This window comes from Balaenoptera acutorostrata, chromosome 15 (genome assembly GCF_949987535.1).
Source record: "Balaenoptera acutorostrata chromosome 15, mBalAcu1.1, whole genome shotgun sequence".
In the NCBI taxonomy this organism is placed as follows: domain Eukaryota; kingdom Metazoa; phylum Chordata; class Mammalia; order Artiodactyla; family Balaenopteridae; genus Balaenoptera; species Balaenoptera acutorostrata.
Genome location: NC_080078.1, coordinates 39,550,295 through 39,578,291, shown reverse-complemented (window position 1 = coordinate 39,578,291; position 27,997 = coordinate 39,550,295). Strand labels below are relative to the sequence as shown.

At 51.9% G+C, this 27,997-nt stretch overlaps 3 protein-coding genes across 10 annotated transcripts; 2 read left to right on the top strand and 1 right to left on the bottom strand.

Annotated features, from left to right (window-relative positions):
- Positions 1–3,075: 3,075 nt before the first annotated feature.
- Positions 3,076–6,680, top strand: NME4 (NME/NM23 nucleoside diphosphate kinase 4). 3 transcript variants are annotated; one of them, XM_057529198.1, is made up of 5 exons: positions 3,076–3,355; positions 5,001–5,134; positions 5,407–5,508; positions 5,606–5,718; positions 6,243–6,680. In XM_057529198.1, exons 1-5 carry the CDS (start codon positions 3,265–3,267, stop codon positions 6,364–6,366), a joined length of 564 nt encoding a protein of 187 aa, XP_057385181.1. In that variant the 5' UTR covers positions 3,076–3,264; the 3' UTR covers positions 6,367–6,680. The 3 variants fall into 3 exon arrangements, with proteins under 3 accessions (XP_057385181.1, XP_057385182.1, XP_057385183.1); XM_057529199.1 differs by having other exon boundaries at positions 4,934–5,134; XM_057529200.1 differs by having other exon boundaries at positions 4,877–5,134.
- Positions 6,681–7,793: 1,113 nt separating this feature from the next.
- DECR2 (2,4-dienoyl-CoA reductase 2) lies at positions 7,794–27,777 on the top strand. Of its 6 annotated transcripts, none has more exons than XR_450947.3 (9): positions 7,801–8,067; positions 14,530–14,598; positions 15,678–15,729; positions 16,315–16,450; positions 17,945–18,069; positions 18,138–18,231; positions 18,393–18,497; positions 19,011–19,935; positions 20,273–20,402. XR_450947.3 is itself a non-coding variant. In XM_007181799.3 (9 exons), the coding sequence occupies exons 1-8, from the start codon at positions 7,988–7,990 to the stop codon at positions 19,226–19,228; spliced, it is 879 nt and encodes a 292-aa protein (XP_007181861.1). In that variant the 5' UTR covers positions 7,801–7,987; the 3' UTR covers positions 27,311–27,422. The 6 variants fall into 6 exon arrangements, 5 of the variants coding, with proteins under 5 accessions (XP_007181862.1, XP_007181863.1, XP_007181861.1 ...); XM_007181799.3 differs by lacking the exon at positions 20,273–20,402 and adding an exon at positions 27,311–27,422 and having other exon boundaries at positions 19,011–19,228; XM_007181797.3 differs by having other exon boundaries at positions 7,804–8,067; positions 19,011–19,228; positions 20,273–20,409.
- Positions 16,456–17,190, bottom strand: LOC102997521 (small nuclear ribonucleoprotein Sm D2-like). The gene has a single exon (XM_057528707.1). It carries the CDS (start codon positions 16,939–16,941, stop codon positions 16,456–16,458), a length of 486 nt encoding a protein of 161 aa, XP_057384690.1. The 5' UTR covers positions 16,942–17,190.
- Positions 27,778–27,997: the final 220 nt, after the last annotated feature.

Below are 27,997 nucleotides of genomic sequence, written 5' to 3'. Positions count from 1 at the left end.
TCTGACTTACTTCACTTAATATGATAATTGCTAGGTCCATCCATGTTGCTGTAAATGGCATTATTTCATTCTTTTTTATGGCTGAGTTATATTCCATTGTATATGTGTATCACATCTTCTTTACCCATTTATCTGTCAATGGACATTTAGGTTGTTTCCATGTCTTGGCTACTGCAACACCATTTGTTAAAAAGACTATTCTGTCTCTCATTGAATGGTCTTGGCTTCCTCGCCAGAATCAGTTGACTATAGATGTATGGTTTTATTTCTGGACTCTCAATTCTATTCCATTGGTCTATATGTCTATCCTTGTGCTGGTACCACACTGACTTGATTATTATTGTTTTGTGCTAAGTTTGAAATCAGGAAGTGTGAGTTCTCCTGCTTTGTTCTTTTTCAGGAGTTTCTGGTTATTCTGGGTCTCTTGCAAACCCACTGAATTCGAGAATCAACTTATCAATTTTTACAAAGAAGTCAGGATTTTGACAGGGATTGAGTTGAATCTGTAGATCAGTTTGAGGAGCATTGACAGGGATTGAGTTGAATCTGTAGATCAGTTTGAGGAGCATTGACATATTAACATGTTAAGTCTTCCAATCCATGAATGTGGGATTTTTATCCTGTTTAGATTTTCTGTAATTTCTTTCAACAATGATTTGTAGTTTTTAGAGTATATGAAATCAAAAGGGAAATCAGAAAATACTTTGAGATGAAAGAAAATGAAGACACATCAAAACTTATGGAATATAGTTAATGCAGTGTTTAGAGGGAAATTTATAGCTGTAAATGTCTATACTAAGAAAGAAAAAAATATTGCAAAACAATAATCTAATCTCCTGTCTTAAGACAGTGGATGGGAGGGAGGGAGACGCAAGAGGGAAGAGATATGGGAACATATGTATATGTATAACTGATTCACTTTGTTATAAAGCAGAAACTAACACACCATTGTAAAGCAATTATACTCCAATAAAGATGTTAAAAAAAAAAAATTCTGGACCAGAAAGAAAAGAGAAGAAGAGAAGTACATCTTGTATATTTGTTTGATTTTCTGAATTTGCTATAAATGACTATTGGGATAGTGGAAAGAAATCTGAATGGAGTTTGAAGGTAGGGTGGTTGTATTGTATCAATATTAATCTCCTTATTTTCATGGATTTACTGTGGTTATATAGGAGATTGTCCTTGTTTTAAAAAAATATACATTCAATAATCATCATGTCTGAGACTTATTCTTAAATGCTATAAAAATATAGAGAAAGATAAACAGACAGACAAAGAGAGAATAATAAAGCAAATGTGGTCAAATGTCAACAACAGTGGAATCAAAGTGAAGGGGACGTAGGTGTTGTACTGTTCTTGCAACTTTTCTGTGATTTTGGAATTGCTTCAAAGTAAAAAAGTTAAAAAAAGAAAAAAAAAAAAAGACAGTGGAAAAAGAAGGTCACTTGTATTTAACATTGTACTGAAGATTCTAGCCGAGCAATTAATTAATAAAATGAAAAAAAAGACATCCAGATTGGGAAGGAAAAAGTCAAACTATCTCTATTCCTGTATGACATAACCTTGTACGTACAAAATCCTGAGGAATCCACTAAAAAACTATTAGAATTAATAAATGAGTTCACCAAAGTCTCTGGATACAAGATCCATATACAAAACTCAATTGTATTTTTATACACTTGTAATGAACAATTGAAAATGAAATTAAGAAAATTCCATCCACAACAGCATAAAGAAGTATATATGCTTTTTCAAAAACTCATTACAGGGCTTCCCTGGTGGTGCAGTGGTTAAGAATCCACCTGCCAATGCAGGGGACACGAGTTCGAGCCCTGGTCTGGGAGGATTCCACATGCCACGGAGCAACTAAGCCCGTGCGCCACAACTAGTGAGCCTGCGCTCTAGAGCCCGTGAGCCACAACTACTGAAGCCCATGTGCTACCACTATTGAAGCCCTCGCGCCTAGAGCCCGCCTGGGCTCCGCAACAAGAGAAGTCACCACAATGAGAAGCCCGCGCATTGTAATGAGGACTAGCCCCCGCTCCCCGCAACTAGAGAAAGCCCGCATGCAGCAACGAACATCCAACGCAGCCAAAAATAAAATAGATTAAAAAAAAAAAGAAAAGAAAAGAATCCGTCTGCCAATGCAGGGGGCACGGGTTTGAGCCCTGGTCCGGGAAGATCCCACATGCCATGGAGCAACTTAGCCGTGCTCCACAACTACTGAGCCCATGTGCCACAACTACTGAAGCCCGCGTGCCTAGAGCCTGGGCTCCGCAACAAGAGAAGCCACCACATTTAGAAGCCTGTGCACCCCAACGAAGAGTAGCCCCCGCTCACCTCATCTAGAGAAAGCCCACGCACAGCAACGAAGACCCAACGCAGCCAAAAATAAATAAATAAAATTAAAAAAAAAGAAAACGAAAACTCATTACATAAGATCTTGCAATTGATCTCATATTTCAAACAGTATTGCGCCACCTTCTCAACTGGAACAATATAGTAAATGAGAATATCTGTGATTTCTGCTTGCGATAAAGTCACAGGGACCGTAAGGGTTTCAGTGGAAGCTAAATTCCTTCAGTTAGAGGAATGCAGTTACATGTCCACTTGAGAATAAAGGTGGGATTTTCCCCATCCAAATGCAGAGATGCCCTGCCTGACCTTGCCTGACCATCCAGGTCCACCCTCTCCAGATGCAGGGTGTAATTTCCGAGGGAGACTCAGGTGGGAGGACACTCCCCGCCCCCAGAAGCAGGTCCTGCTGCCAGGACGGGGTACAGCCCAAGACAGGCGCAGGAGGACTTGCATGAACTCAAAATGATACTTAAGGACTGTGTTGGTATAAAGACGAATACAATCCATGCTGTGTTCGTCATCATTGTTATTTTTTTCTTCTGATTTTAACAGAAATTGACATTAAATACTTCCCGAGGCCGCTTGAGTGAAGCAGGGTCGGTGTGGGGCCGCGAGGGTAGGGGCCGTGGGGGCCTTGCGCCGCTCTCCCTCCCTCCACCCCTCCTCCTCTTCCCCCTTCCCCTCCCTCCCTCCTACCTTTCTCCCGCTGCCCGTTCCCCGGGTTCCTTTTGTCCCTCTGCCCCTCCACCTCCCTCCCCTTCCCTTCCTCCCTCTTCCCTCTGTCCCTCCAACCCTTCCCCAGGTTCCTTTTCTCCCTCCACCCTCCTCCCTCCCTCTGCCCCTCCCCCTCCATCCCCGGGCCTCTCTCTTACGCTCTCAGACGGCACTCGCGGGCAGGGAGTCATGCGCGGTCTCTCCGGGCGCGCGGCGCTGCGGGGGCTGATGTGCCGCACGCGGGCCCCGGTCGCAAGCCTGCTTGCGCGCTCCAGCTCTGGTGAGTCCGCCCACCCGGCGGCCATGCGCGAGGTGGGGCGGGCTGAGGCGCCGCAGTCCTCTGCTGGCGCACGTGCGGGCCCTGGCACAGGGGGCTTGAGGCCTCGGGACAGGCCGGCTGGAGCTACGCGACCGTCGGGTTCCCGCCGGGCTGGGGCCCTGCGCACACCACCCCCCCACCGCTCACTCCCACCCAGCCCCCCACGCCCCCGCTCACCTCCTCACCGTGCTCAGGGCAGGGGGTCCCCAGGGCTCCAGGGCAGGAGGAAGCCAGAAGCCTGGTGGCCACACTTTGCGGCGGACCCGGGGCTCCTGAGCGGGGGTCATTCTCAGCAGATGAATACTCCCGTCCTGGGGCGTTTTTCCGCCTGGCGTATTCCTGCCCGCTGGTATCCACCGGGACCTCTGCCCTAGCTGCTGGCCCTCAGGCTCTTCCTGCTGGCCCTCGGGCCCTTCCTGAGCGGCACTGCCTGGCGTTCCAAATGCTGGCAAGAGTGAACTGCCACCGTCTGAGGCACGAGCCAGCTGGCAGCAGGGCCCCCAGGCACTGGGCTTGGGGGATGGAATAAGGATGGGGGGCCTTCCTCCAGCGCGGTTCATTGAAGGGATGTGGTGGGCATCCACTGCCTGCTCTCTAGGCCCTGCACAACTTTGGTTAATTTTCCTCCTGGGGATGGGAAGGCAGCTGCAGTTGCCTACAGGGACACTGGCCCTCCTGGACCCTACGTCTTATCTCTCCTCCAGTTCTCTCCTCCCTCTTTGCAGGAATTAGCTGGACATCCAGGGTCTGGGCTCCTCTCAAAAGTACACTTGACCCTGGACCCAATGCTGAGGGTCAGCATAACTCTGGAAGTGGCCTGGGGCTGTAGGAGGGTGATGATGCTGGGGGTCTCCCAGGCAGTGTCTCCCCAGGAGGGGGAAGACTGTGGCAGTGTTGACTTTAGGTCTGGAAGCGTCCCACCCTGGAACCCCACAACAGCCTGGCCAACGAAGGTGTGAGGGGAGGAGCCCTCTCAACTCTCCCCACCTGCAGACAGGAACCCCTCCACCTTTCTCCTCAATCCCCAGGTCCCTTTGTCCCGCTGTCTGTGGCCCACCCGGTGGGGAAAGTGCACTTCTGCCTCCCTGGTCCCCTGCCATTCCTTCACCTGAGACCTAGAAGATGGGTGGTGGTTCCTTCCTGATGTGGCAGGTTGGAGGTTCAGACATTGTCTGTGCTAGCACCGCAAAGGACAAGAGTGAAAATCAGGCCAAGGCTTGTACTTTCTTTCCAGTATGGCATCTTTGGGCCTCCGGGTGGCCTCTGAGCTGGACTGTGCCTCCCCAGGCCTCCAGGCTGTCTAAGATAGATGCCTTTTCAGGGGACATCAGCTCTATCATGGGCAGCTTCTGCCACTGCCTGGAAGGGCCCATGGCCCCTCCGACAGGCTGAAGTCCCCAGGGGCCCCCTGTGCTGCTTGTCCCAAGGGGTAGCACCACGCTGGACAGTCCTGGCTGTGGACACCACACTTCTCCCCTCCAGAGCTGCTCTGCCTGAGGCAGACACTCTGAAGTCCAGGTGACACCTGGGTCCTGGCAGGGGAACCCAGGTCCGGGAGACATGAAAGGGTGAGGCCTCGGCAGCCCCGAACCCCCCTCTTCTAAAGGAGGACCCTCCTGGACCCTGGAGCGGACGCTGGTTGCGGTGAAGCCAGACGGGGTGCAGCGGAGGCTTGTTGGGGATGTGATCCAGCGCTTTGAGAGGAGGGGCTTCAAGCTGGTGGGGATGAAGATGCTGCAGGTACCAGGGCTCTTTGCCTGTGGGTGTCCCTGAGGGGACCGGGATGGGGGGCTTCTCACATCTCAGCCCTGCGTCAGGAAGACATCATGGTGTTGGCAGTAGAAGGGGAGGGGTGGGGAGGTGTCTGCCTTGTGCTTTTGTGGCTGGAGTGCTGCCCCATGTAGGTGTCATCTGCAAAGGGCCCTGTGATCAGTACACCATGTCACTGTCCCAGTGCCTGGTGGGGCTCCCTCTCCAAGGGCTCCTCTCACCCCCTTCCCCCAATGCACCAGGCACCAGAGAGCATCCTTGCTGAGCACTACCACGACCTGCAGAGGAAGCCCTTCTACCCAGCCCTCATCAGCTACATGAGCTCCGGCCCGGTGGTGGCCATGGTACAGCGGGGCAGGGGTGGTGGGAGGGGTGGAGGGTCCTGGACTGAGCCCTTGGTGATACCCACCTCTCCCCACCTCCTTTATCTCTGTGCTGCAGGTCTGGGAAGGCCCCAATGTGGTCTGCACCTCGAGGGCCATGATAGGACACACCAACTCGGCTGAGGCCGCCCCTGGCACCATCCGGGGAGACTTCAGCATCCACATCAGCAGGTATGGGGGCCCTAACACACTCGGCCACTTGGAGCTGAGGGCCAGCTCACTAGGGGCTTGGGGCGGCGGCTTGCTGCTAAGGCAGATCCTCCGGACCTGGGCTTCTTGCTCAGGGGAAAGTAAAGCCAGAAGAGACTTTTACTGGTGGCACATCACACCTAACGTTTGCTAGTGCGGTTTTTTAAAAAACCCTTTCATGCACACAGGAGAAGATAAAGCATTCCCTGTGTGTTGTGTATGTGCTCTGCCATCGTTGTCTGTCACCTGACTTTATCGCCAGATGCCCCGGGGGTTGGCACGGGACAGATGAGGTTGTGGCTAAGAAGCTGAGATCAGGCTGGACCCCAGTTTTGCAGCTCCCCTGTTCTTCCTTTCCCCTCTGTACAATCACCCCGCTTGCTCCCCTAGACAGTAGGGCATCAGGAGACTGTCCCTGGGACCTCCAAGGTGCACGCAGCAGACTGTCCCTGGGACCCCCAAGGTGCACACTGAAGCCTGTGTCCTACCTCTGCCACCTGGCACAGGAACGTCATCCACGCCAGCGACTCCGTGGAGGGGGCCCAGAGGGAGATCCAGCTGTGGTTCCAGAGCAGTGAGCTGGTGGACTGGGCAGACGAAGGCCACCACAGCAGCATCTATCCAGCCTGAGCACACAGGGTGCCCTCGGTCACCGCAGCATCCACCCAGGACCAACTACCTCTGTCGACAAGACCTTGAACCCACACCCATGCTCTGCCCATCTGTCCCAGACCCACCCGCCTGTCCACCTGCTGCGCCAACCCCAGCCCAGAGGGGTTGAGCCACCAACTTTATGTGCCTTTTAGTATTATCTGAAGCAAGCAAGAGATTGGACAAAATCCTTTCTGTACCAAAGTGCCAGACAAGCTTTGGGGTGCCTCCAAAAGCTGGTAGTGTGACCTCCCTTCCCCCAAAGTGGGAACATTAAAATTCACTGTGCTGTGCGTGGGGGTGGAGTGCTCATTACAGCCTCTGCCATCTCTGAGGTAAGGATGAGGCCTTTATGCAAAGTTGTAAGCAGCTTGAAAGTAGAAATGAAGCTTACCATCTCTCACACACCAGGAGAGGATCAGTAACTTTGTTGAATGTATAAGACAGGCAGAGGTCCAGAGACCTCCAGCCTGAAATCTGGGGAATCCAAGCTGAGCCCCTGAGCTAGTGCTCTCCCTGAAGGAGGAGCCCTAGGCAGGATTGGAGGATTGCAAAGGGGTAGGCAGGGAACTGAAGCCGCCCCCAGGGCAGAAAGGCTGGTGACCACACTGCCACTACACACTTACGCCTGGTCCTCAGGTGTGTCCCCGGTCACTTGTCACAGGTACTGGACACCACACATCATTACACCTGCTGAGGCCGACTTGGTCCTCACTCAAATTTGACGTCTTGCAGACGGAAGCGCTGGTCCTGGATTCCCGGCTTTGGTTGCTCCCTGTGCCTACACATGAGGGCACGGATGAAGTGTACTGACTTTACTGGCCACGAAAGGGTCATGTTGGGAGCTAACCCTGGGACTGGCCATTCGAGGGAAGGGCCTTCCTTGTTTCCCATGGCTTTTCCGGGCTCTAGTCTCCTTCCCGCTTCTACGTCACACTTTTGCAACAGGAAAGGAAAGCGTCCGGGAGGCGAGGAACTTTAAATGCTGGGCGAGTCCGACCAGGTGTTTTAAATGCACAGCAGGGCCCAGGGCGGTGAGGGAAGCCGAGGGGCCCTGGGCTGGCCCGCGAGCTCCACCTTAGCCCGGGAACCGAGTGTCCCCTGTGTCCGGCTGGCTCCGACCCCGGCACTAACGCCCAGTCTTGTGAAAAGGAGTCGGGAAAGCGGACAGCTCCCAGCCGTGTTCACCCCGCCTCCGCCGCGAGAAACTGCCCGCCGCACTGCGCCTGCGCACACCTTGGCGCCCAGACTGACTTCCAGTCCCAGCAGGCCGCGCGGCCATGGGGCCGGAAGTCCTCGGAGAAGCGGGGGGAGGGCCGGGAAGGACCCGGTTGTCCTGGGAAGAGGGAGGGCCGGGGTGGTTGGGGCGTCCTGGGAGGAGCGAGGGGACGCGGAGACGGGGCTTCCTGGGAGGAGAGCGGGCACGCGGAGGCGGGGCGTCCCGAGAGGGGCGAGCGCCGGGTGGGCGGGGCCTCCTCGTCCCAGGCCAGCCCGAGAGGAGGGCGCGGGCACAGCGCCGCCTGTCCCCGGAGGAAGAGGTCGGAATCCTGATCGCAGTGGGTCTCTGCTGTTCTAGCCGCCCAGGCCAGCACCGAGCGCCATGGCCCAGCCACCGCCCGACGTCAGGGAGGACGACTGTCTCCCGGAGTACCGCCACCTCTTCTGTCCGGACTTGCTTCGGTGAGGGCCGTGTCGGGGACGCCCCAAGGAGCCGGGCAGGGGGCGGGAACGCCTGCGGTGCGGGCTGCACGGGGACTGCGGTTTTACTGGGATGCGTGAGGACCCCATGCCTGGTGGCCAGACTGTCCGGAGGTCCAGGTGCCCCAGAGATGCAACTGCTGGTGTTCTGATCTTTGCATGGCTGTGAGCACGGTCTGTTTGTCCTATGGGTGGTGGCGGGTGTTCATTAGTAATGCTCCGAGGTGGGGGTGAGTGTCAAAGGACACAACCAAGCCAAAGGTCAGGAGAAGGAAAGATTTATTATTACTAGTAGCAAATAAGGAGAACGTTGGAGATTTTCCCTAAAGCGGTGTCTCCCCGCCCAGCAAATTTGGCGAAGTTTTAAGCTAAAGGTGCATGCATCTTCATGAAGGGTTTGGGCGGTTGAGAGTCCAAGCTTTAGTTGATTGAAGTCACGAGGGTCATCATCCCTGAGGTTCCAGTTGATCTGGTGGTTGAGCACGTCAGGCTAATCTTTACCGTGGAAACAGAACTGGGAGTCTTTAAACCAGATTTATTATCTTTGCTATTGTTACTTCTCTTGCCTGATGACAAACGTTAGTTTCTGTATTCTTTTTTTTTTTTTAACTTGGATAGAGTTTGACCCCTACCCATTTTTTTTGAATTTTATTTTATTTATCTTTTTATACAGCAGGTTCTTTTTTTTTTTTTTTGGACTTGTTGGGTCTTCGTTTCTGTGCGAGGGCTTTCTCTAATTGTGGCAAGTGGGAGCCACTCTTCATCACGGTGCGCGGGCCTCTCACTGTCGCGGTCTCTCTTGTTGTGGAGCACAGGCTCCAGACGCGCAGGCTCAGCAGTTGTGGCTCACGGGCCCAGTTGCTCCGCGGCATGTGGGATCTTCCCAGACCAGGGCTCGAACCCTTGTCCCCTGCATTAGCAGGCAGATTCTCAACCACTGCGCCACCAGGGAAGCCCCTAGCAGGTTCTTATTAATTATCTATTTTATACATATTAGTGTATAAATGTCAATCCCAAACTCCCAATTCATCCCACCAGCATGCCTCCCCGCCACTTTCCCCCCTTGGTGTCCATACGTTTGTTCTCTACATCTGTGTCTCTATTTCTGCCCTGCAAACTGGTTCATCTGTACCATTTTCTATGTTCCACATATATGCGTTAATATATGATATTTGTTTTTCTCTTTCTGACTTACTTCACTCTGTATGGCAGTCTCTAGGTCCATCCACGTATCTACAAATGACCCAATTTCGTTCCTTTTTATGGCTGAGTAATATTCCATTGTATACATGTACCACATCTTCTTTATCCATTCGTCTGTCGATGGGCATTTAGGTTGCTTCCATGACCTGGCTATTGTAAATAGTGCTGCCATGAACATTGGGGTGCATGTGTCTTTTTGAGTTATGGTTTTCTCTGGGTATATGCCCAGCAGTGGGATTGCTGGGTCATAGGGTAATTCTATTTTTAGTTTTTTTTTTTTTTTTTTTTTTTATAAATTATTTATTTTTGGCTGTGTTGGGTCTTCGTTTCTGTGCTAGGGCTTTCTCCAGTTGCGGCGAGCGGGGGGCCACTCTTCATCGCGGTGCGCGGGCCTCTCACTATCGCGGCCCCTCCCGTTGCGGAGCACAGGCTCCAGACGCGCAGGCTCAGTAGTTGTGGCTCACGGGCTTAGTTGCTCCGCGGCATGTGGGATCTTCCCAGACCAGGGCTCGAACCCGTGTCCCCTGCATTAGCAGGCAGACTCCCAACCACTGCGCCACCAGGGAAGCCCCCTATTTTTAGTTTTTTAAGGAACCTCCATACTGTTCTCCATAGTGACTGTATCAATTTACATTCCCACCAACAGTGTAGGAGGGTTCCCTTTTCTCCACACCCTCTCCAGCATTTGTTGTTTGCAGATTTTCTGATGATTCTCATTCTAACCCGTGTGAGGTGATACCTCATTGTAGTTTTGATTTGCATTTCTCTAATAATTAGTGATGTTGAGCAGCTTTTCATGTGCCTCTTGGCCATCTGTATGTCTTCTTTGGAGAAATGTCTATTTAGGTCTTCTGCCCATTTTTTGATTGGGTTGTTTGTTTTTTTAATATTGAGCTGCATGAGCTGTTCATATATTTTGGAGATTAATCCTTTGTTGATTCATTTGCAAATACTTTCTCCCATTCTGAGGGTTGTCTTTTCGTCTTGTTTGTAGTTTCCTTTGCTCTGCAAAAGCTTTTAAGTTTCATTAGGTCCCATTTGTTTATTTTTGTTTTTATTTCCATTACTCTAGGAGTTGGGTCAAAAAAGACCTTGCTGTGATTTATGTCAAAGAGTGTTCTTCCTATGTTTTCCTCTAAGAGTTTTATAGTGTCCAGTCTTACATTTAAGTCTTTAATCCATTTTGAGTTTATTTTTGTGTATGGTGTTAGGGAGTGTTCTAATTTCATTCTTTTACATGTAGCTGTCCAGTGCTCCCAGCACCACTTATTGAAGAGACTGTCTTTTCTCCATTGTATATCCTTGCCTCCTTTGTCATAGATTAGTTGACCATAGGTGCATGGGTTTATCTCTGGGCTTTCTATCCTGTTCCACTGATCTGTATTTCTGTTTTTGTGCCAGTACCATATTGTCTTGATTACTGTAGCTTTGTAGTATAGTCTGAAGTCAGGGAGTCTGATTCCTCCAGCTCCGTTTTTTTCCTTCAAGACTGCTTTGGCTATTCGGGGTCTTTTGTGTCTCCACACAAATTTTAAGATTTTTTGTTCTAGTTCTGTAAAAAAATGCCATTGGTAATTTGATAGGGATTGCATTGAATCTGTAGATTTCTTTGGGTAGTATAGTCATTTTCACAATATTGATTCTTCCAATCCAAGAACATGGTATATCTCTCCATCTGTTGGTATCATCTTTGATTTCTTTCATCAGTGTCTTATAGTTTTCTGAGTACAGGTCTTTTACCTCCTTAGGTAGGTTTATTCCTAGGTATTTTATTCTTTTTGTTGCAATGGTAAATGGGATTGTTTCCTTAATTTCTCTTTCTGATCTTTCGTTGTTAGTGTATAGGAATGCAAGAGATTTCTGTGCATTAATTTTGTATCCTGCAACTTTACCAAATTCATTGATTAGCTCTAGTAGTTTTCTGGTGGCATCTTTAGGATTCTCTGTGTATAGTATCATGTCATCTGCAATGACAGTTTTACTTCTTCTTTTCCAATTTGTATTCCTTTTATTTCTTTTTCTTCTCTGATTGCAGTGGTTAGGACTTCCAAAACTATGCTGAATAATAGTGGCAAGATTGGACATCCTTGTTTTGTTCCTGATCTTAGAGGAAGTGCTTTCAGTTTTTCACCATTGAGAATGATGTTTGCTGTGGGTTTGTCATATATGGCCTTTATTATGTTGAGGTAGGTTCCCTCTATGCCCACTTTCTGGAGAGTTTTTATCATAAATGGTTGTTGAATTTTGTCAAAAGCTTTTTCTGCATCTATTGAGATGATCATATGGTTTTCATTCTTCAATTTGTTAATATGGTGTATCACATTGATTGATTTGCATATATTGAAGAATCCTTGCGTCCCTGGGATAAATCCCACTTGATCATGGCGTATGATCCTTTTAATGTGTTGTTGGATTCGGTTTGCTAGTATTTTGTTGAGGATTTTTGCATCTATATTCATCAGTGATATTGGTCTGTAATTTTCTTATTTTGCAGTATCTTTATCTGGTTTTGGTATCAGGGTGATGGTGGCCTCATAGAATGAGTTTGGGGGTGTTCCTTCCTCTGCAATTTTTTGGAAGAGTTTGAGGAGGATGGGTGTTAGCTCTTCTCTAAATGTTTGCTAGAATTCACTTGTGAAGCCATCTGGTCCTGGACTTTTGTTTGTTGAAAGATTTTTAATCACAGTTTCAATTTCATTACTTGTGATTGATCTGTTCATATTTTCTATTTCTTCCTGGTTCAGTCTTGGAAGGTTATACCTTTCTAAGAATTTGTCCACTTCTTCCAGGTTGTCCATTTTATTGGCATAGAGTTGCTTGTAGTAGTCTCTTAGGATGCTTTGTATTTCTGCAGTGTCCATTGTAACCTCTCCTTTTTCATTTCTGATTTTATTGATTTGAGTCCTCTCCCTCTTTTTCTTGATGAGTCTGGCTAAAGGTTTATCAATTTTGTTTATCTTCTCAAAGAACCAGCTTTTAGTTTTATTGATCTTTGCTATTGTTTTCTTTGTTTCTATTTCATTTATTTCTGCTCTGATCTTTATGATTTCTTTCCTTCTACTAACTTTGGGTTTTGTTTGTTCTTCTTTCTTTAGTTCCTTTAGGTGTAAGGTTAGATTGTTTATTTGAGATTTTTCTTGTTTCTTGAGGTAGGTTTGTATTGCTATAAACTTCCCTCTTAGAACTGCTTTTGCTGCATCCCATAGGTTTTGGATCATCTTGTTTTCATTGTCATTTGTCTCTAGGTATTTTTGATTTCCTCTTTGATTTCTTCAGTGATCTCTTGGTTATTTAGTAGTGTATTTTTTAGCCTCCATGTGTTTATGTTTTTTACGTTTTTTTCCCCTGTAATTGATTTCTAATCTCATAGCGTTGTGGTCGGAAAAGATGCTTGATATGATTTCAGTTTTCTTAAATTTACCGAGGCTTGATTTGTGACCCAAGATGTGATCTATCCTGGAGAACGTTCCGTGTGCACTTGAGAAGAAAATGTAATCTGCTGTTTTTGGATGGAATGTCCTATAAATATCAATTAAATCTATCTGGTCTATTGTGTCATTTAAAGCTTGCGTTTCGTTTTTAATTTTCTGTCTGGATTATCTGTCCATTGGTGTAAGTGAGGTGTCAAAGTCCCCCACTATTATTATTATTTTTTTAAATTTATTTTATTTATTTATTTTTGATTGTGTTGGGTCTTTGTTGCTGCATGCAGGTTTTCTCTAGTTGCAGCGAGCAGGGGTACCCTTCGTTGTGTTGTGCAGGCTTCTCATTGCGGTGGCTTCTCTTGTTGCAGAGCACAGGCTCTAGGCGCACAGGCTTCAGTAGTTGTGGTGCGTGGGCTCAGTAGTTGTGGAGCACGGGCTCTAGAGCACAGGCTCAGTAGTTGTGGCGCATGGGCTTAGTTGCTCCACGGTATGTGGGATCTTCCAGGCCAGGGCTCGACCCTGTGTCCCCTGCATTGGCAGGCAGATTCTTAACCACTGAGCCACCAGGGAAGCCCAAAGTCCCCCACTGTTATTGTGTTACTGTCGATTTCCTCTTTTATAGCTGTTAGCAGTTAGCTTATGTATTGAGGTGCTCCTATGTTGGGTGTATATATATTTATCATTGTTATTTCTTCTTCCTGGATTGATCCCTTGATCGTTATGTAGTGTCCTTCCTTGTTTCTTGTAACATTCTTTATTTTAAAGTCTATTTAATCTGATATGAGTATTGCTACTCCAGCTTTCTTTTGATTTCCATTTGCATGGAATATCTTTTTCCATCCTCTCACTTTCAGTCTGTATGTGTCCCTAAGTCTGAAGTGGGTCTCTTGTAGACAGCGTATATATGTGACCCCTACCCATTTTTATTTAAAAAAAAAAATTTATTTATTTGGCTGCACTGGGTCTTAGTTGTGACACATGGGATGGCATGTGGGATCTTCAGTTGTGGCATGCGGGATCTAGTTCCCTAACCAGGGATCCAACCTGGGGCCCCTGCATCAGGAGCTCAGAGTCTTAACCACTGGACCACCAGGGAAGTCCCAGTTTCTGTATTCTTTTGAGACCTGTTCGAGGACAAGACTGTGACCAGGCTTAGATCATAGAATGTTTTAGGCCAAAAATGCTTCTCTTATGTCAAGAAAGCCAAACCTGTTTCTCTTTCTCCAGGAACCCTCTACCCTATCTGCTTAGAGGGTGGCTGGAGGAAGGCTTGTATGTTTTGAAAACATTTCTCACTTAATTGATAACTTTCTGCATAGAGACTTTTATGCATAGAGACATTCTTCCCAAAGATTCAAAGAGGTGAGGACTTTAAAAAGCAGCATTTCTTGGGGCTTCCCTGGTGGCACAGTGGTTGAGAGTCTGCCTGCCAATGCAAGGGACACAGGTTCAAGGCCTGGTCTGGGAAGATCCCACATGCCGTGGAGCAACTGAGCCCGTGAGCCACAACTACTGAGCCTGCGCGTCTGGAGTGTGTGCTCCGCAACGGGAGAGGCTGCGATAGTGAGAGGCCCGCGCACCGCGATGAAGAGTGGCCCCCGCTTGCCGCAACTGGAGAAAGCCCTCGCACAGAAACGAAGACCCAACACAGCCATAAATAAATAAATAAATAAATTTATTAAAAAATAAAAAAGCAGCATTTCTCAAATTTGACAGAAGTGCCCAGTGCAGAGGGTCAGTGTCCTCCAAGAGCACCTCCTCCCCTACCCCCATTTAACAGGGGCCTCTTTAAAGAGCCTCTGTTTTCTTCTCTCAGGGACAAGGTAGCCTTCATCACAGGCGGTGGCTCTGGAATCGGGTTCCGGATTGCTGAGATTTTCATGCGGTAAGCACTGCTCTGTGCCCCATCTTGCTCCCCACCCCCTTGCATGGACCCCACTGGACCCTGGGATCTTGAGCAAAATGCCGGTGGGTGGTGGGAACCCCTCTAGGCTCAGGGCCATCAGAGAGCATCTGAAAGGGGTCAAGTGCTGTCCCGGGAGAGGCAAGACTCCAGCCTCTCCTAGAGATTAGTCTGGACTGTTTGTCTCTGGCCTCAGCACCCCCATTTGTACAAAGCGGGAGGATCCAAAGGTTGAGGTAATTCTACTGCAGGGTCCCCCAGGGCCTTGCCGAGCCAGGGCCAGGGTGGGCCGAGTTGGACCCTGGCACCATGCAGAGCACAGTGTCTCTTGGGACACAAGGTCTGTGGTCTCAGGCCCAGGTCAACAGTTTGTCACCCCCACCTAGGAGAGGCCTAGAGTTAGGCTGGGGTTAGGGGAGATGAAGCTGGTTTCCTCCAGGACCCTGCTTTTCAGAGATGTCCCACTGGACGAGATTTTGGGACTCATCCATTCCAGGTGAATTTGTTTTCCAAGCTGGAAGCTTTGTTGCTTCTCTGAGCAGAGTGTGGCCAGCTGTGCTGTGGTGTTCTGAGGATTCAGTGGGACTGGCTTAGCAGGTGGTAGCTGGTACTGTTACTGAGTTTGAGGCTGGGTTTGTCGGGAGGTAAGGCAGGGGAGGTGCCCTGGCCCCGGAATGGGCTCTCTGTCCTTCACACCATCCTCCTGGGGAGACCCAGGTGGACCCAGCAGGACTCATGCAGAGTCTGGGCCCTGTGTCCGAGACTCACAGCTGCTCACATGGTGTTTGGGGCAAGGCCCACATCCCTGCATGGCTGGCATACCTCGTGCCAGAGAGACACAGCCCAGAAACCAGTGGTGGCTGCCTGAGGTCCTGCCACAGTCACTCAGCCCCACGGAGGCCCCTGGGTCCTCTGCTAGCTGTGCCTTCAGCCCTAGGCTGGTGTTTAAGCCTGAGAGACCCTTCGGGGAGGGGGACCTTTGCTTTGAGCGCCAGGCAGGAGCCCGGCTGGGCGTGTCCCTTGCACCTTGCTGCCCTCACGCCTGCCCTCTGGCTTTGCAGGCACGGCTGCCACACAGTCATCGCCAGCAGAAGTCTTCCTAGAGTGTCGATGGTAAGGGGTCTCTCCTGTGCCCACACATCCTTGGGCGGCTTTGGGGGCTGGGAGCCTGGGCCTGGAGGGTCCTGAGGTCCAGAGGATGATTACACCAAAACCTGCCCCTCTTCCAAATACAGAGCTTCAATGGAAGTGGCCTGCAGGGACATCCTTGTCTTTTTAAAGAATCTACTTATTGGGTCCTATGCAGGAACCCTTATGTTGGGTGGTAATGTGGCCCCAAGACAGATCTCTGGGCTCACCAGGGTCATGAGGGCCGAGAGTCTCTCCACTGCCATGGCTGGTCTCGGGGCAGGGACTGGACGTCAGCTGGAGCTGCCGTTGACCTGTGACTAGTGACCACGGGCCTGGAGGGTGATGAGAGGGGAAAGGGTGCGGGCTGTCTTAGCAGCGTCCACCAGGGGTCATGGCCCTGGGGAGTGGCCACTTGCCAGCTGTGTCTCTGCAGAGTGGGTTTCAGCAGCAGAGCCCGGCTTCCTGGCAGAACCTGGCTCATCATCCTCATCAGATTCTGAAGGGCTGTTCCTCCAGGCTGAGGTCACAGGCCTGCTGCCCACCTCTCTCTTCCTGTCCGGCTTCTAGGCTGCCAGAAAGCTGGCTGCTGCCACTGGCCAGAGGTGCCTCCCTTTATCTCTGGATGTCCGAGCTCCCCTGGCCATCATGGCAGCCGTGGAGCAGGCTCTGAAGGAGTTCGGGAAGATCGACATTCTCATTAACTGTGAGTCACTGTTGAGCGAGGCCAGGGGGCTTCCTTTTTTTTTTAGAAAAAACACAGGACTTTATTATTCCCAGCGCAAAGGGCAGGTCTTTGAAAAACGAGGGGGCAAGTTCTAACGGTGGGGAGAAGGCCCCTTCTTGCTGGCGATGCATGAGCGGGTTCCGCAGGACCACAATGACCGAGTCCCCACACAGGACCATCTTGGAGATGTAGCGGTCCTTGTTGACTGGCTTGGACTTCTTCTTGCTCTTGCCATTCTTGGGGACCTTGGTCCACACCTCCTTCACTTCCTCCAGCACCATGTTGCGGTGCCTATCAAAGGCCTTCACACGGCCCAGGAGCTTCTTGTTGCGGCAATTGATGAGCACTTGGGTGTTGTTCTTGACCAACTGTGTGAGCACGGGGAGTGGACCCATGTTAAACTCCTCCTCCTCCCGCTTCTGCAGCTCCTCCAGGGTCATCTCACCCTTGGGCTTGTTGAGGAGGCACATGGTGGCAGTGGTGGTGGCCGTGCTCTGAAGTCACTAACGTCTCCTCCACATTGCTTTGGCCTTCTGGCCAGGGGGCTTCTGACAGGTCAGCAATACCAGATCTCCCTGTTTGGAGGCCCCGGAACTGTCCTGGCTCCAGGCCACTGTCTTGGCCTAACTCAGCTCCTCCCGGGTCAGTGCAGCCGTGGCTCAAGAGGATGCCCTGTGAACTAGGCTGAATCAAGAGTAGGGCCACTCTTGTGTCCTGAAATTCCCCCTTAAAGAAAAAGAACTACACGTTATTGTTTTAGTATAGTTTTAGATTCGCAGACTAATTGAGCAGATAGTACAGAGAACTCCACGTACTATGAACACCTTGCATTTGTTACAACCGAGGAACCTATATTGATACATACGGTTAACTATAGTCCCTATTTTACATTCAGGTTCATTTTTGCTGAAATTTCCTTTAAAAACATCCTGCGTATTATTTTTCTGCCACTGAAAAAGTCATAAGCTGGGCAGCTTAAAACAACAGAAATATATTCTCTCACAGTCTGGAGGCCAGAAGTCTGAAAACAAGGCTCGGGGGAGCTTCTGTCCCAGGCCCTGCCCTCAGCTCCTGGGGTTGCTGCCTGGCGGGCCTTGGCTCTGGGCTGCACCCCTCCAGCCTCTGCCTCCTTCACACTGCCATCCCCTGTACACGTCTGTGTCCTCTTCTTTTTAAGGACGCCAATCCTTGGGCTTAGGCCACCCTAATTCAGTATGATCTAATCTTACCTTGATGACATCTGCAAAGACCATCTTTTCAAATAAGGTCACGTTCACAGGCACCAGGGTTTGGGACTTCAGCGAATTATTTTTAGGGACACAATCCAACCCATAAAACCCATCCTGCCCATCATTCAGGAACTTGTCCAAATGCTCAGGTTTCCTTCCCTGGCCAACCTGGGCCACCCTGAGGGTCCAGATGCTTCAACTGCCCGGGGCTCCAGCACCATCCGCTGTCTCCTTCCATTGGCAGGTGCAGCCGGGAACTTCCTGTGCCCTGCCAGTGCCTTGTCCTCCAACGCCTTCAAGACTGTGATGGACATCGACACCTTGGGCACCTTCAACGTGTCTCGCGTACTCTACGAGAAGTTCTTCCATGTGAGTGTCCCGCGGCCAGGGCCTCCCCGCTTCTGGCCACTGCTCACTGCCCCTCTCGTGTGTTGCAGGACCATGGAGGGGTGATCGTGAACATCACTGCAACCCTGGGTACCCGCGGGCAGGTGCTCCAAGTGCATGCAGGCTCTGCCAAGGCGGCCGTGGGTACGGGCGCCCCCTCTGGTCTGCCCACGTGGGTTCCTCCCTGTCCCTGTCCCCGGAGGCCGGCAGTGTCCCGAGTGACGCTGAGCCCCCACCCCCACCCGGGCCCCCCTAAAGGCAGAGCAGCCCTGCTTCTCCCTCATGCCTGCCGGCCTCCCGTGCAGATGCGATGACACGGCACCTGGCTGTGGAGTGGGGCCCCCAGAACATCCGCGTCAACAGCCTTGCCCCCGGCCCCATCAGCGGCACGGAGGGCTTCCGGCGGCTGGGTAAGGCTCCCGGGGAGCCCAGGCCCCCCAGCGGGTGCTCCCCTGAGCACAGGCCCTCCCCCACCCCCCACCGTGCCTCCGAGGGCCCCCCTCCCACCTGGCTGGGACAGGCCTGGGATCAGTGCCAAATCCTCATGGCTTCCCAGGGTGGGCAAAGAGTCCGTCTCTAGGCTGGGGACAGTTCGCACAGCCCTGCAATGGACTAAGGGTCAGCTGGACTTGGGCAGCTGCCCCCTAGAGCTAGAGGCCAGGGGCTGCTGGCCTTGATATGTGAGCCAGACACAAAGTGGGGCCCCATTGAAGCCTCCAGAGCCTTGGCAGGGTGAGCGGAGAAAGGCCCTGTGCTGGTTCTGTGGTGGTGTTACTGTACCTGGCCTGTTCCTGCTCCCCCAGGATGATGCTAACGATGCCCCCAACATTCCTGGGTGTGGTTCAGGGAAAGCTGGGCAGGGGAGGGTGGAGGGCCCCGGGGTCCTGGGCCCCACAGGGGCTGAGCCTCCCGCTGCTTCCCAGGTGGCACACAGGCCAGCATGAGGGCAAAGGTCCTGGCAAGCCCCCTGCAGAGGCTGGGGAACAAGACAGAGATCGCCCACAGCGCCCTCTTCCTGGCCAGCCCTTTGGCATCCTACGTGACGGGGGCCCTGCTGGTGGTTGATGGTGGGGCCTGGCTGACATTCCCTAACGACATCCAGTCGCTGGCGGACTTCTCATCCTTCTCTGCTAAGCTCTAGGTGATGTGCCGCTCCCACATTCAAGAGTCACCTGTGTCCTTGGCCCCCTTCCCAAAATACCCACCTGGTGGACTGATGGTCACTGTGCTGGGCCTGATGCCTTTCCTCTCAGTCTCTTACGTGTATTTCTAGATGTATTCTCGGGCACTTTTGGGTTCCCCTGCTCCACACATAGGGCAAGGCTCGAGTCTTCCAGGGCAGATGGGTGGTGCTGGGAGGGGCCAGCCCCATGGAGCTGCACTGCAGACCTCGGGGCCTCCCTGAAAACCAGAACCAGTATGGCTTGCCTGAAGAGGATGGGAACCCTGTCTCTCTTTGGACGCTCCCCTGGGTGACCCTCTCTGGGGGCCTGAGGGCTTGCTGGGCTCATCGGGGTGGGGGAAGGTGCCACTGCTCTCTGCTTCCCCTCCTCCCCCACCAATCCCAGGGGCGTGGCCAGCCCTTGAGACCTGCTCATCCTAGTCCTCTGAGCAGCAGCTTCCTTTGAGGATGGCTGAGGAGATGTAACCCCCCTGCTTGGGACCTGGCCCCTAAGCCTCCTGGGTCCCCATCGCAGGGTGGTGGCAGGAACGTTCTAGGACTTTGGCTGGCTCCTGTCCCGTCCTGGGGGCGGGAGCGGTGGAGGGACACCCAGGAGCTCACAGCGTTCAGTCACACCGTGAAGCTGCAGTTGGCGTGGGCTTCTGTGGAGACCCCCAGTCTCAGAGGTGGGCTTGTTTGTAGGACAGGAACTGCTGATTGGCCATCTGTGGTTTGGTGGCCGGCAGATACGTTCTCGGTCCCTGGGGCATGCGGGCGACCAGGCGGCGGGAGGGTGTGGGTGCTGGGCAGGCCCCCCGGTCGCTGGGGTGAGGAGTACTGATGGTGGAGGGCTGGGAGGGGGCAGAGGGGTCCACTGTATCCACCTCCAGGAGACGCACACGGCCTGGTGGCCTGCTGCCCGCGCCAGCCTGGCCACTCACACCCCCCGGGCTGTGCAGGAGGCGGGCCCTGGTGCCCCTCAGTGCTCCCCAGTGACCTTGTGTCTGCTGGCATTTCTGACAGGCAGGGGACAGTGTGCGGCAGAGGAGCTGGTCTGCACCTGCTCTCGGATCCCTGCGACCTGCCTCCCGCCTGCCCAGCCTGAGCGCCAAACCCGACAATCCCAGCAGAGTGTCTGAAGCAGAGACTGACCTTTCCTCTAGGAACTGTGCTGCATCCACACTCCCTCCCCATGGCCCTGTCTCCCATGCATGGGGGGCAGTGACTAGGCAGTGTGGCTGACCTGCTGACCTGCTCACACATGCTGGGGAGGTCTGGGTTCCAGCACTTCGAGAGTGTTGAGGAGGCCAGGACGCAGGGGTGTCCCCCTTGCACAACCCAGGGTCAGGGCTGTCCTGCCACCCCAGCCCCTGCCTAGGCTGGCCTCCTTTCCCCTCCTGCCTGCATCCAGTGGGTGTCCTGAGGTGGCTCCCATGGCCTGGGTGGAGAGAAGGGGGCATTTCAGGCTGTCTTCTCTTCCTTGCTCTCCCGCTTTGAGACCTTTGCTTGGCAAAGAGATGCCAAACTAGGGAGGCTGGAGAAGCGTGTTTGAGCCTCTCCACAAGACCTGTGTCCTGGGTCCTATCACCGGGGGTGTGGGCTGCAGAAGGGACCTCTGCCAGCCTCCAGTGACACGGGCAGGGTTGCTCCCCACCTGCCCTGGAGTCTGTCCTTTGCTGGGACATCCCTAGAGGACTTAGTCCTTGGTCATTTAGGGGCTCACTTTCTAGGTCCTCCACGTGGCCTGTCCCCATTGTCACCAGCACCCTCCCTCAGGCCCAGGGGGTGGGGGATCTCTGGACCCTCAATTCTTCCCCAATGACCACTCTTTGACACATACCCAGGCCAGGACCTAAGGGGGCCACTTGGATCCTGGGCTTGTTTTCTGTGCTGTTTGTTACAAACTTCAAGGTGCTCAAAGCTGTCGATCTGCCCTCTGGCTGGGCATGCGGCTTGGGTGCCCCCTTCCTCCCTGCCTCCCACCCTGCCCCCATCTGTACTGTCCATTTGCATAAGCACAGGTCCTAGAGTTTTGCCAGAAAATGTATTTACTTAAAAAATAATCTTTTTACTGCAAAAACATCTATTCATTGGACTTCACAAATGTTTTTAGAAGGAGGAGGAGGGCACCTGAACAGAATCACTGGTGATCTGGGCGTTTAGTGGTGTGTCTACTTCCTGTCTTTTTCCTGTGAAGAGTTTAGAAAACACTTTTTACCTAATGCGTGAAGCCCTGGTCCTGACTTAGGGGGAGCCCACCCTGAGGCAAGGGGAGGCTGTCTGCTCCCCTGGTGGGAGGGGTGTCCTCCACAGCTGGTCCTGGAGGGGGGCGGGGGGCGCTGCCTGCCCTGCAATCTCCTGGTGCTGCCACTAGAGTCCTGAGCTTGAGCCCTCTGCCCCAGACACCCACACCCACCTGAGTTCCTTCCCGCCTTCATGGGTGCAGGGGCATGGCAGGGAGGCCACAGGGCAGAAGGAGTTCCGCTTGCCATTTAAACGGAGACCAGGGTGTGGTGGCATCAAGTCTACCAGCAAGGCAGGCAGATGGGCGCTCGTGATGCCACGGGAGGAGGAAAGAGAACCGTGAAGGCAGTTCCTGGGGAGCTGCAACCATAGACCCCACGTGCCAGAAAGCTGAGGCCTGCCGTCCCTGGAGGAGACAAAGAAGGCCCTGGGGAGGGTGTCCCGCCAGCCACATTCGAAGGCCTGGGACTCAACAGCAGCGTAGCTCCAGGAGGACAGAAGAGAATGAAAGGAGTGAGCCTTTTATTACTGTTAGTCAGGATTCTCCAGGAAACAGAGCCAGTAGGATATATATAGATCTACAGGAGGAGAGTTATTATAGGGACTGGCTCATGTGACTGTGGGGGCTGAGAAGTCCCATGATCTGCCAACTGCAAGCTGGAGCCCCGGCAAGGCAGATGGTGTGATTCAGTCTGAGTCCAAAGGCCCAAGAACCAGGGGCTCCAACAGCCAAGGGCACCGGAAGGTGGATGTCCCTGCTCAAGCAGAGAGCGAGGGAACTTGCCCTTCCTCAGCCCACACTGATGAGGGCAGGTCTTCCATCTACTGAATCAAATGCTAATCTCTGAGAAATACCCAGAGATACCGATTTACCAGCTATCTGGGCATACATTAGCCCCGTCAAGTTGACACAAAGTTAAACATCACAGTTGCACAGACCATGAGGTCCGTGCCCATGCTCATCGTCTGCATGTGGTGGTCAGTTCGGCTGTAAGGAATCTGCCTCGCTGTTTGGCTTAGTCCACCAGCCCCGGCTGTCGTCCTGCAGGTCCAGGACGCCTGCCGGGGGCTTGTGGGTCATGGGCACACCTGGCGTGTGTCACTTGCCAGGTGGGCTCCAGGACGGGCTGGCAAGGAGGGCCAGGTGCATGTGGTGAGGGGGCTAACACCGGCCCCAGCAGTGGCACTCAGACTTGGTGGCAGTTGGCAGAGAATTAGGTTGTCCCCTTCCACATTAACAATCTCTACAATTCCCTTAGAAAATGCCAGGTTCTCTGAAAGGAAGGATCATCTTTTATGTGTGAACCTCAGCTGTGGAAGCTGATTTACAGACCCCGCCCACTCCGAGTCCCCCTTCCATGGCATGAGGATGCCTCATGTCTTTTCAGAACTACACATAAAAATATCACAGCTGGGCTTCTCTGGTGGCACAGTGGTTAAGAATCCGCCTGCCAATGCAGGGGACACGGGTTCGAGCCCTGGCCTGGGAAGATCCCACATGCTGCGGAGCAACTAAGCCCGTGCGCCGTAACTACTGAGCCTGCGCTCTAGAGCCCGCGAGCTACAACTACTGAGCCCGAGTGCCACAACTACTGAAGCCTGTGCGCCTAGAGCCTGTGTTCTGCAACGAGAAGCCACGACAATGAGAAGCCTGCGCACCACAACGAAGAGTAGCCCCTGCTCTCCGCAACTAGAGAAAGCCCGTGTGCAGAAACGAAGACCCAACACAGCCAAAACAAAAACAAAACAAATAAGTTAATTTAAAAAAAAACAGGAGGGCTTCCCTGGTGGCGCAGTGGTTGAGAATCTGCCTGCTAATGCAGGGGACACGGGTTCGAGCCCTGGTCTGGGAAGATCCCACATGCCACGGAGCAGCTGGGCCCGTGAGCCACAATTGCTGAGCCTGCGCGTCTGGAGCCTGTGCCCCGCGACGGGAGGGGCCGCGATAGAGAAAGGCCCGCGCACCGCGATGAAGGGCGGTCCCCGCACCGCGATGAAGAGTGGCCCCCGCTTGCCGCAACTGGAGAAAGCCCTCGCACGAACCGAAGACCCAACACAGCCAAAAATAAATAAATAAATAAATAAATAAGAAAATCCTTTAAAAAAAAAAAAAAAAAAAACAGGAAACATCATGGCTACAGCATAGGGCTGCCCACCACCGGGGTGCAGCCTTCCAGCCCCTGCTCCACGTTGTACATTTTTTTGAATGACTATGTGAATGACCCGTGTGTTGTGAGCCACACAAGGTGTCCCCAAGGCGTCACCATGATGCAGTGAACTTTAAAATTCACTTAACTAAACTGTTAACCTGGGGGAGTTTCTCTGCCGACTCCTGTTGCCATGGTAACTTGATAAAACTCACTGGCTTGCCTGTGCTTTGTCTGCGGGTCACTGCGGAAAGGCTGGAGGTCGTTCTGCTTTGTTTCTTGGTCCCTTGGTTGGCATCCTCCACATGTGGGTCTCTGGTGGCCCCGGGCACTGTGGGACCTGCCAGGGCTGGGCCACCCCGATGGAGGAGGAGACTTGGGAGGCTGAGGCTGACCTCGCCCGGACGCGGTCCACCCACCAGGTGCACACTGAGCCCTTTGCCCAGTGCCCTGGCTGGGGGCTGGCACAAGCACGACTGTCCCTCCGGAACTTCCTCTCGGCCATGCTCGTGGGCTCGCTGAGTGAAGCAGGGAGAGATGGTAAATCCCCGAGCACCTTGCCAGTTGGAGGCTCAGCAGATGTTCCCCTCTCCTCTGACCCTCACATCGCTTTGTCCTTCTCGTGTGGGTCAGACCGAGCCTGCCGTGCAGTGGTCACACCCCCACCCTGGACTGTGTGTCCAGGTGGGGTCCTGCTCACCCCTGGCTCTGCCCTGAGGCCCCATCATGCTGCAGCAGGGCAGCTGTGTCCTCTTGAGCAGGGCAGAGGGTTTCTCCGGGGTCAGGGCTTTCCAGGCCGGGGAGGGGGCTGGGCGTGGGCCCCTTGGGGCATTTCCCTCTGGGCACTTAGGCTGGTCTCTGCTGGATGCTGCTACAGATACGAAGAGGGGATGTGGGGGGAGATCCTGGGAAGTTCACAGGCTCCAGGGCTGGGATGCACTGGAGCTTGGGGACGAAGCTGGGGCCCAGGGCTCGGGGGTTCTTCCTTCTCCCACTTGACCTGCCCTGTGAACCTGCCCCTCCCCTCGCTGCCCTTCTGCTCTCTCTGCCCAGGTCCCAGCCGCCCTGTGTGCAAGCTGTAGCCCAGCCCCCTGAAGAGAGACAGTATTCCTTCTATCAGACACACATCCCGGTTCTTGGGAAAGGTGCTCCCTTTGGGTCAGGGTCTGGCTCTTGCTCAATAAACCGTGGCCAAGGGTTGACTGCATTATATGAACCTGGCAACTCCCACTGCTTCTAGAAAATGCGTGTGAGCAGGCATCCCATGCGGGTCCTGACTCACATCAAACACACTCACTAGAAACCAATGTGTAGACCAGCGTGCTGAGAACGTGTGTGTGCGTGTGTGTGTGTGTGTGTGTGTGAGATCGCATGAGTCTCAGGTCCCCTCTCTGGCAAAACCCGAGGGCCAGTGGGAGATGGCAGAGGCTCCCTGCTCACCTCTCGGGCCAGAGCTCTGCCCAACTCGGCTCTTCTGTCCTAGGGGCCGTGGGGGACCGGATCCTTCTTTGGACTTCCCTCTTCCTTGCTTGTGCTAATCGGGCCCTTCAAGGGAACAGCCCCTCAGATGGGATTGCTGGATTTCATGTTTACCGCTGCATCCTGGTTCAGGTCTCTGGGATTAGACCTACATTACCCTGTCAGCAGACAGAGGTTTCTATAACTCTTTAGTCATTTATTTACTGATTATCTTGCATTATTTCCTAGGTGACACATGTTATTAGTATGGAGTTCCTTAACTCAACTCCCAGAGGATAACTTTATTTTCACATTTTGTAGTATTTGGGGGGCACCTCATCACATCCCTACATCAGAGCATCTCAATGAGACAGCACCTGACAGGTGTCTGCTGAAGAAGGAATAAGGAATGTTAGGAATATGCAGAATTAAAGTTTAACTCTTCCACCATCACGTGTAATTTGGACAATTTTTACCCCATGGGAGGAGAATGGTGTGAATTATATCTTCACCTCTGGAAAATGTGACCCGAGGCTAAGAAAGGAAGTTCTGAATCTGCGTACAAACCTCTCCCCACCTGGTGCTTGGCGCCCATCCCCCGACTGTGGGCTGTGATTCTGGCTGCAGGGGAGGCGTGGGAGGTGTGGGATGTGGGCGCCATGGGGACTGGAGATGCCTGTCCTCACAGGAAGATGGGACCAGGTGCCAGCAACTGCAGAGTGAAATGTTAAAATAAGAAAATCATCCAAACCTCGGCTGAGTCAGGAGGAATTAAATTGTGCCTTACAAACTCATGGTCTATTTTTACTCTAAGAAATGTACTTTACTAAACTTGAAGGTGAGAAAAAAATCCTTCCCCACTGAATAAATATCAGTAAACACGAGTGTGGACTGTGCTCTCGGCTTCAGGAGGCCACGGGGAGGGTGTGTGTGATCTAGACCTAAAATTGACTCTGCTCTCAGTTTACTTACCCTACACAAAATGTATATGTAGTTTTTAAAATTTGTAAATTGAAAATATTTGGCCAGCAGTTTGTAGCTTGATTGAGGTATAATTGACATTCAGAAGACTGCACATGAGTGAAATCTACAGTTTGGTGAGTTCTGACATTTCTACATCTGTGAAACCATCACCACAATCAAGAGGATGAACATACCCATCGCCTGTAAAGCGCCTCCTCCCGCCCCTTGGAAACCCCCTCTTTTCTCCCTGCCCCCTCATCCCCAGGTGACCCAGCCAGGATGGCAGCTCAGGACTGGGAGGGGGAGGCCAGCCTCTTCTGGGTGGGAGGAGAAGGTGGGACAGGAGGTAGAGGTGCTGGGCCCTCAGCTGGGTCCAGAACCCCTATCCTGGGGCGCCCAGTGGCAGGCTGTTCTGTTCGGCTGTTCTGGGAAACCGGCTCATTAAGTGAGAAAAACAAAACTGGGTCCCTATTTTACACCACATTTTTAAAAAGTCCAGGGACTTCCCTGGTGGTGCAGTGGTTAAGAATCTGCTTGCCAGGGGAGGGGACACGGGTTCTAGCCCTGGTCCGGGAAGATTCCACATGCCGCAAAGCAACTATGCCCGTGTGCGCCACAACTTCTGAGCCTGTGCTCTAGAGCCCGCGAACCACAACTACTGAGCCCATGTGTCACAACTACTGAAGCCCATGTACCTAGAGCCCATGCTCCACAACAAGAGAAGCCACCGCAATGAGAAGCCCGCGCACAGCAACGAAGAGTAGCCCCCGCTCACTGCAACTAGAGAAAGCCCGTGCCAGCAATGAAGACCCAACGCAGCCAAAAAAAAAAAATTCCAAATAGCATAACGACATACTTGCGAAAGGAAAAGCTATAAATAGAGGTGGATATCTTTGAGACTTTGGGTACAGGATTTACTTACTGAATTTAAAAAGTGTTTAATTATGAAATCCTTAAAATATGTGGACAAGCCCGGACGCACGTGTACTCACCCGCCAGGTTTACCAGATGTTGGTACTGTGTCCTGTTTATTCCCAGTTTGCCTGTTTTTGGAGGAAATAAATGTTACAGGTACAGCTACCTTTTACCACTTTCCTCCTCTGTCCCCCTCAATATAATTCCCACTTTCGTTTTGGTATTTTTACTACAAATGAAGGTGTTCAAAAACAATATATGTATTGATATGTTCTGAAACTTTGCAAAAATGGTATTACACAGTATCTCTTCTGTAACTTGCTTTCTCACACAGCTTGTTTTAGAAGTCTGTCCATGTGGTTGTGTGAGGATGTGATCCATTTGCTGAAACTGCTCAGTATTCCATCGCAACAGACTTCCCCTCAGCCAGCCAGCAAGCTCTTCACAGGACTATGGAAACCAGGGCTGCCTCAAACACCCCTTTCCTGCCTCCTCTTGGACCTGGAAGCAGGAGTGCCAGGTTAAGGGGACACAGAGCTTCAGCTGTATTAGTTCTGTGAATCCCCACACTTGGCTGACATCAGACTTAATTTCTACTGATTGATGTCAAATGCTATCATTACTCATTCCCCTGATTATCAGTGTGGTTAAGCATCTTTTTATATGTTTATTGGCCAATTGAGTTTCTTCCTCTGGAACTGCTTATTTGTATTCACTGCTGATTTTTCTACTAGGTTGCTGTTCTTATACTGTTTTTTGAGGGATTCTTGTGTATTCTGGAAATAAATCCATTGTCAGTTACATCTGTTTTAAATATCTCTTCCCAGTTGCTATGGACTGAATTGTGTCCCCCCAAATTCATGTGTTGAAGCCCTAGCCCCCAAAGCAATGGTATTTGGAGATGGGGCCTTTAGGGAGATAACTACCATTAAATGAGTTCATGTAGATGACCTCCCATGATAGAATTGCTGCCTTATAAAAAGAGGAAGAGGGAGAGATGGCTCTCTTCACCATGCTAGGA